The following is an 8,361-nucleotide window of genomic DNA, read 5'->3' as shown; positions in this document are numbered from 1 at the left end:
GATAAAAGACCTGTGGCTTGTTGCAAATCTTGCAATAGTTACAGAATTGTGGAAGTTGCGTAACAAAGCTTATTTCGAGAACATGCGGGTTCGTTGGCTGGAATTTAAAGAAAGGGTTCATCAGGTAATTCGTGATAAATCTATTAGATTGAAGGGTCATATGCATAATACTTTGGAGGATCTGCGTATTGTGAATTTCTTTAGAGTGAAGCATAGATCTTGCGATCACTATGATCCAATTGAAGTTACTTGGACGCCACCGAATCCTGGTGAACTTATGATCTGTTGTGATGGTGCCTCTCTTGGAAATCCGGGGCAAGCTGGTTCTGGTGTAGTCTTCCGTGATTCCAACTCGGTAGTCTTGGGAGTTCTGTGCGTTGGTCTGGGTTGGCAGACCAACTTCTATGCTGAAGTTTGTGCGGTTATCTATGGTGCTATCGTTGCTCAAAGATGGAATGTGAAGAATCTTTGTGTTAGATCGGATTCGATGAGTTGCCTCTTTGCTCTTCAAAAGGATGAATTGCATGGCAACTGATGCAGCGGTGGAAAATAGTGAAGACTTTTTACAACAATATTAGCTATGTTCATAGCTACAGAGAGGCTAATTTTTCAGCTGATGTCTCGGCCAAACAAGCTTGTTTGTTGGCTGAGGAACATTACGAGTTTTATGAGGGTAGGCCAGGTTTTATTCAATCTGTTGAATGGCCTGGAGAGGTTTACTATCGTTTTTAGGTTATTTTTAGCGTGCGGCCTTTTGGCTTAGCGCTAATATAGCCTAGCCCCTGTACAGTTTCGCTTTTTTATTCTATTTTATTGACCGAGTAAAAAAAGGTCCCTTTTATGTTAATTCTTAGTCATTAGATTTAGGAATATTGTAAGAAAGATTCGCACCACAAAAAGATTCCCGTCACACAAATCTATATTTACGAAAATGTCATTTTTATAAAAATAAAGATAAATTTTAAAAACTTCACATCTTCCAAACCGTGCGCGGGGTTTTTGTGAATTTTATATATTTGGAAAGCTCTTTGAATTATCTATGCAACGAGCATAAATAACAATATCAAATTTTTGTTTTTCAAATTTTTTTATGCTTCTCCAAATTTTATATGTTTTCAATGAAAAAATCTATGAAGAAAATTGATTGGATCAAAAGTACACAAACAACGATTATTAACGTATGGTGTCAAAGCACCACCAAATTATTTGCAAAGTAGAAAAAAATAATACTACGACGTTCAATGCACGTGCTCGCTACTTGTTAATATTTGTGTAAACGGTAATTCGTTATTTTAGCGCATTTTAAAAACCCCATATCCCTTCTCTAGGTCGGGGGAAGAAATTGAATAGGCCTCGTACCAGATGAAAGAAAATTAGTCCCTATAGCATTATTAGATTATTGTGGAAATCGGTGGAACGTGTAAAACATGGGAGATTTCATATTTTGAAGCCAACACTTGTACAAGCAACGAATTTTTTCCATCAAAAGAAAAACAAAAATCAAGAAAAGTTCAGCTAGTCAAATTGATATCATCTCCACCCGCAAATCCAGCTAGAAACTCTTCCTCCAATGTCTCTTAAACTACCGGCTTCCATTACCACTTCCTCGGTTTTCCACCAAAACTATGTTTCAAATCAAACTCAGATCAACAAAGTCAACCCGTTCCCTTCAACAACCAAAGGAAATCACATAATCTTAGTGCATAATCCATCCAATCAAATCAACACAGCAAAGACGGGAGAAGAAGAATATGATCACTGTAATAACATTAAGAAGAGAAATCTCCTCCTTGGTTTGGGTACTCTATTCAGCACAGCTACAGTATTCACCAATCAAAACTTAATTTCCATTGCAGCTCTTCAACATAAAATGATTTCAGGATTAAAACCATTAATCCTTGAGAAGAAAACAGTACAGGTATTAGTTCAAAGACCCAAAAAATTGAGATCCAAATCCAAGAAAGGGAATTCTACAACTGAAGTCTTGGTTGTGGACGGAATTGAGATTCACCATGATGGACCTGTCAAGTTTGATGTTTATGTAGCCAAAGCTCATAATGGTGTTATAAGTTCTGGTTTGGGCGAATTTGCTGGGAGTTTAGTGAATATGCCATTTTCTCGGATTGGAAAAGATGGAATTCAGGTGCAGGGTAAAGGAAGTCTGGAATTGGGTATTGGTGGATTAGTTAGAGATATTGATGCTCAAGATTGTGATGAAATTGCTGTTAGTTTAGTTCCTAAACTTGGAGAAATAAAGATTGACAGCATTCGTATTGAGGGCTGGTAAGCATCTTGAGATTAAACATAGTTTTTCCCTTCTAATTTCACGAAATTTATTTACATTTTCTTCATCAAATTTTGGTTAGTCAAGTGTGTTGATCAATAATCATTACCTTAACCACTTTACTCGCTTATGAATATACTCCATACCATTTTGATTTTGTAGTAGGAATTCTGCAAGGGACGTGGACCATATCGGAGCTCTTCAACCCTTGAAACCACATCGCACAGCCACCTTTGCGTCACTCTTGAACCCAGCTGAGATGCATCTTATAAGCTAACAGTAGCTTATATCAATGTAACTTAAGATTTCTCCTCAGAGTTTCTTGTTGAAATAAACAAATTGATAAACCAAAGTTTCTTCAGTGCAAAAACGTGATGCATATTGCATCGTGCACAGCAATGTGCCATATAGGCATTCCCATAATAACCTAATTTCGTTCTACCAGTTTAAGACTAATGCTATCTTTCTGAAGATCCAGCGATAATGACAAAGGACCAAGAACAACGAAACAGTTAGGTTTACAGAATAACAAACTGTAGCAGCAGCAGTACTAGTTACATCATAGCAAAAAGAATCACTCCAATATAAAGAATAGATCACAACAACAAACTGTTTGTTACAAACTTATGATGACTTTAAATTACATACAAACTGAGGTTTTGAAACTACATACAAACTAAGTTTGAAAGACATAAAGATGTCAGGGGGTTCAAAGTGTACAGGCAACCTTCCTAGGTAGCAATTGTTGAACTGGCAAAGTGGCAATATATTCTACAATCTGGAATGGCGACAAGACGTCTAGACCTTATGAAAAAAAAATTTAATTGAATGAACACCTTGCAACACCAACTGCCAGAGTTGGTGCCAGATTTAGGGAACCCTGAGCACACAATAGGTGAACTCAGTCCTGCCCCTTCGAATATTGAATTGAGAATTTTGTATAATGTTGAAGGAAAAGTTCCCCAGTTGATCAACTGGTAGCAGAGAGGTCATTTTTAAGACCAAACAGAAGAAGTTTCTTCAAACCTTTTGCAACAGGAGAGCTTTCATTACTGCTCCATTTCTTTCTGGTGTGAGTCGAGTCTGGAGTGAAGTCTGGGTTTACTCCATTGGTTGTAGATACAACTGTCTCAACGGAATACTGTGTTACTTCTCCTTCTGAAATTTCAGATGAAACTGCAAGTGTTAGATTAGTTTCTCCAATCTCCTCAAAGTTGACAGCACTATTATTCAAAGAATTTTTGGTTTCTGATGCAAAATGATATTCCAGTTTTTCGGTGGATCCATTGGTTTCTGAGGGTTGATTTACAGTTTTGTCTTCGAGATGGGCAGGTGTAATGTTAGATGTTTCTCTTTTATGATCTTCCACCTTTATGCAATCAAATTGTTCAGAAATATTTTCCTGACCAATAATTGCAGGGAATGGATGGCCTGACTCCTTCTTGTCTTCAGTGGTGCTAAAGCTATCAGAGGTAGTTAATTTCTTGTTCTCATCCTTGGAAATCTTCGGTGATAAGTTGGTAAGAACTACACCATTCACTTTTGAGCTTTGTTTTTTAGGTTGAGTTGATTTTGGTGGAGGAGTAGATGATACCTTATTATGTTTGACCTGCGGAGATGCTAGCCGTTCAATGGTTGAACTTGAAATGACTGGTTTAGACGAACTCAATCTTTTTGTTTCTTGGGTTGCTGCTGATTTACTCTCTACCGCGGAAGGTTTAGATGCAGCTGCGGTAAGACCTCTAGCCGCACTTCTTTCAGCAATCCTCTTCTGACGTTCAATTACTAATTCCTCCATTTTCTTTCGAGTCTCTTCTTCCTGTATGTAAAAAAAGTTATATTAGCTTAGTATCAATCAAAAGTTATATTAGCTCAGTATCAATCAAGTAAACAGGTAAAAGTTGAGAGACTAAACATTTAAACCACACATGCATTACCTTCTCTGCTTTACTCCTTTGAACTGCTGATCTGCTTACCATTGATGTTTTCTTTGGCCTTGACAAAACCTCATGTTTACTTTGCCAAAGAGGTGCACGCGGTTTAGATTTTATATCTTTACCAGGAACCTTTTTAGTGGGTTTTTCTTGTTTCTTCAAAGAAAGGCTTTCTTCAATACCATCAGATTTTTCAACTACAGAGCTACGTTTGTCAGCTTCTGTAAATGACATATCAACTTCATAGTCAATTTCAGGAGTCCAGGATGCTCGAACACTCTCCACCCCAGTATCTCGTTCAAGCATCATGCAGAGATCATTGGGCTCGTATTTGTCAGATACTCCTTGTTTTTCTCCGGAAACTTCTGGACTATTCATTTCAACTTGAGAAGGTACCGTAAGGTCCATGCTCATATCAGTCCTCCACTGAGAATCGTACTGATCATCAAATGATCGAGTTTGCACCATGATTGAATCATCAACAAAATCATCTCTCTTGTATTTTTGTGCTGCCAAGGCCTGATCACCATCAAAGATGGAGCTCTCTTGGGTTGAACCCCTACTTATAGCCTTTTCAGTTTGGTTACCAACAAACCAATCTTCTCCTTTTTGAGTCTTGAGTACAGAAAGGTCAGCGGTGGAATCAGCCATAGTGTTGCGGGTATACACTTTGGGATCCTCGATTCTATGAGAAAACAACATTTCCTCATTGGTGGAACCTGTTCTATTGGAATTTGGACGAAAACTTGCATTACTTTCGAAATTTTCCAAGTACGAGCTCCTTCCATTACCTGAATCTCTCTCATTTAAAACAAATGAATCATCTGGAACCATCCGCTGCCTTCTTCCTTTATCTGATTCTGGCTCCACTTGATGGCCAATAACAACTTCAGATCCCGATTCAAAGCTCTTGATTGCTAAGCATTCATCCCCAATATCTAGAGTTCGCTGTTGTTCTGCCTCATTTGTGGCCAACTTGTCAATCAGAAGATTTTGGAAAGAGTCCCAGTTATTATTTGTTTTCGCCCCCTCTAGATTATTTTCAACCGACTCATCTCCAAGGTCCTGATCAGCTTCACCGTTGGTAAGATTCTTCTTCCCACTTCTTTTCTTGGAACGACGGGATCTATGGTGTTTCTCCAAGGATCCGACAGCATCCTCCACTTGCTGTTTGAGGGAAGCACCATCTATGCCATCCTCAGCTGAAGAAGATTCGTCAGAGTCATCGTTGTCCCCATCATTCCTCTTCGAAGTAACGTAGTTTATGTTGCGGATAACAATCGTTCTTGATTTTTTCCCACTTCTTTTCTTGTGAGATTGGTCTGTTGAAGACTGTTTCTTTTCATGCTCTTCCTCGCTTCCTGACATGGAGTCACTGGGATCCGTCTCCTCACCTTCTGAAGGTTCAGATACGTTTTGATTCCGGGATTTCTCTTTTCTCCGAGAAGATGATTTACGATTTCGGCGGTTACCCGATTCATGACCAGACTCTTCAGCATTTGGAGGCCAATGCTTATTACCTGGATAGTAAGGAGGAATACCCTGCATACCAGGGAAATATCCTTGATATGGGTGTTGGAAATTGTACATGAACTGAGGATGGTTCGGCCAAGGGATAGTTCCTTGAGCTTTTGCTGTCGCTGAACCTGGTAACAGAAAGTTATTTTTATATCCGGATAAATTTATTATCTGTAGTGCAGTATAAAAGTTAATTCTAACACCAAATGCGGATAAATTTATTTTTATATCCGGATAAATTTATTATCTGTAGTGTAGTATAAATTTATTATCTGTGTACGCATCATATATAGATGAGTACACAAACACCAAATGCTTTCGCATAATTAAGTTCACAAACACAGAATCTTTAGCTAAACGATCTGTTAGAATGTCAAAACTGAAAGCTGCCGGAATACCTTGATTCATGTCAGCACTTGCATGGTTTGTGCTGGAATCAGACACTGAAGCATCTACAGAGCCATTGAGGTCAAGTTGTCCGTTGGAAAGACCACCATCACCTGCAAGTATGATTCCAGATGTTGCCAGGTATGGCAGCTCTGGCTGAGTGAAAGCTTGTACTGCTGCTAATTCATCCATCCATAAACGATCATTGTTCTTTTTATCACAGAGCTCCATAAAAATTTTGCATGCTTGCCTACATTAACCCATCATGAGCTCAGATATTAAGTGCAACAAAGTGGGAATATTAGCTCTGAGTAAGCCACACAAAACCAAGAAAACACAGAGAGAAAAGTACATCTCAGAATACCAATATTCTTTCTTCTGCAGAAATAAAGAAGTTGATTTTGAAATTTTTAGAAAAATCATCAAACCTACACGTTTCATAAGGTAGATTTTGTCACAAAAGATGAATCAGAACCAGCTAGGATTGGTTCTAATCTTGGCCTCTTATTAATTTGCCTACATAGAAGTGGTATGATCTTATAAATTAGCAATTAGTAGTGGTCGTTCATACGAATCATAGTACCTTAAACGCAAAGCTCCAAAAGCATCGGAAAACAATATGAGATCATCTATCCAATCCATATCAAATCCAGCAACAAAAGCACGAGCATAAGCCATTGCTTGCTCTTTCCGTAGCACCTTTTTCCGAGTCTCTAGTACTCGTTGTAGACGAATCCTGATAATAGTAAAACAAGAAACATAAATACATCAGAAAACAGACTAGACAAATCCATAAAATGAAGTCATAGTCAAGATACCAACTTACTTAGAGTTTTCTCCTTGTGCAACTTCATCAGTGGACTCATTAGATTCAGCTTTTGGCTAATAACCAACCACCACAAAGCAAACATGAAAGTTCCGATAAGAAATTTCAGCATTTTCATTTAATATGAATATCATACGCACAGGTCTGTAAGATAGTTCATACCTTATAAGGGACAATTGCTTTCTTGGCATTGCCATCAGCCACCGATGCAGTTCCTGTTGAATCCAAGACAAACAATTATCAGTTAACCCCATGTTTTATATGAGTGGATTTGGGAATTGGATCTACCAATTACAAACAAAATATTTATATGAAGCAGTGGATCGAGACATAATTGAAAAATCTTTTGACTTAAAATATACAAAAAAAAAAAAAACAGAGAATTCATAATGATCCCAATGATTACCTTCATTTGTGTCTGAAGACTCATTGGTTTGAATGGAGACTTCAATTTGTGAGATCTCTGTCTCTATTGTAACAAACCTCTCTAGAACTTCAGGAGTGCTAACAAATCTCACAAATCTGTTTCAATAACACAGTAATATTATCAAACTAAAGATATTCTTGAGAATTCTTTGACTAAAACTAAAACAGAGCGAAATAGAATTTTCGGGGAATTATACCTTTCAAGGGTGCCTTTAGTGAACCATGAAGAATTTGAAGATGGTGGACATAGTTTAATAGAATACCCTCCTTTAGGAATCTGTTCTTTAGCATATCTAAGATGAGAAATGAATGGGTCTAACAATCCTGATGCAAGTTTCTCATTCTTATTTCCAGAAAATACAACCAGATCACACCTTCATATCCCAGAAAACAAAAATCCATTATTCATAATTCAATTGAAAAGTCAAAATTATAAGAATTTCATCAAAAATTTCAGAAAGAATAAGTACCTGGTTCTGGTTGGTGTAAGTTGAAACAGAGCATAATCAAGATGAACATGCGAATCCATACAGAGAAAATTTTAGAGTGAATTAAGATTAATCTTATTCTTAAGATCTCAGAATCTCAGAAAAAAATTACAAGCATTTTTCTCACTCAATCTCTGAATTTGGAAGCTGAAGTAAATTATACTCTACTAGTAGTGTTGTGTGTTGTGTAGAGAAGAGTGAGGAAAGAGATGGATAGAGAGAGGGAGAAAGTGCCAGCCAGACTTGGGATGATCAAGGTGCAGCTAGCTAATGGGCACATGCAAATGATAGAAGCTGTCAACTTTTTTAATTGTGGGGTCCACTTAAGAGTCGAACCGACAAGTCTCTAGCCGTCGATCTTGAATGTTCAAAAGTTTAGTACCGAATTAATACTGCATGGTTATCAGAAACAGATCAATTTTGCACCTCGAGATCCAGAGGGATACAAGAATTTTTGATTGGTTTGTTAGTTATTCTGGTTAAAATCACTAAAATTAT

The 8,361-nt window shown here is 37.6% G+C and overlaps 2 protein-coding genes across 4 annotated transcripts; one reads left to right on the top strand and one right to left on the bottom strand.

Moving 5' to 3' along the window:
• Positions 1-1,370: 1,370 nt before the first annotated feature.
• On the top strand, positions 1,371-3,103 carry LOC113306247 (polyphenol oxidase latent form, chloroplastic-like). Of its 2 annotated transcripts, none has more exons than XM_026555214.1 (2): positions 1,371-2,283; positions 2,450-3,103. In XM_026555214.1, exons 1-2 carry the CDS (start codon positions 1,571-1,573, stop codon positions 2,559-2,561), a joined length of 825 nt encoding a protein of 274 aa, XP_026410999.1. In that variant the 5' UTR covers positions 1,371-1,570; the 3' UTR covers positions 2,562-3,103. The 2 variants fall into 2 exon arrangements, with proteins under 2 accessions (XP_026410999.1, XP_026410993.1); XM_026555208.1 differs by having other exon boundaries at positions 1,377-2,283; positions 2,447-2,654.
• LOC113306237 (COP1-interacting protein 7-like) lies at positions 2,847-8,105 on the bottom strand. Of its 2 annotated transcripts, XM_026555202.1 has the most exons (10): positions 7,846-8,103; positions 7,573-7,749; positions 7,356-7,471; positions 7,112-7,164; positions 6,950-7,005; positions 6,707-6,859; positions 6,135-6,373; positions 4,222-5,864; positions 3,879-4,103; positions 2,847-3,442 (listed from the first exon to the last, which is right to left on the bottom strand). In XM_026555202.1, the coding sequence occupies exons 1-10, from the start codon at positions 7,902-7,904 to the stop codon at positions 3,431-3,433; spliced, it is 2,733 nt and encodes a 910-aa protein (XP_026410987.1). In that variant the 5' UTR covers positions 7,905-8,103; the 3' UTR covers positions 2,847-3,430. The 2 variants fall into 2 exon arrangements, with proteins under 2 accessions (XP_026410987.1, XP_026410980.1); XM_026555195.1 differs by having other exon boundaries at positions 2,847-4,103; positions 7,846-8,105.
• Between the last annotated feature and the right edge of the window lie 256 nt (positions 8,106-8,361).

This window comes from Papaver somniferum, chromosome 1 (assembly GCF_003573695.1).
Source record: "Papaver somniferum cultivar HN1 chromosome 1, ASM357369v1, whole genome shotgun sequence".
Taxonomy (NCBI): Eukaryota; Viridiplantae; Streptophyta; class Magnoliopsida; order Ranunculales; family Papaveraceae; genus Papaver; species Papaver somniferum.
This window is presented reverse-complemented; position numbering and strand designations above follow the sequence as displayed.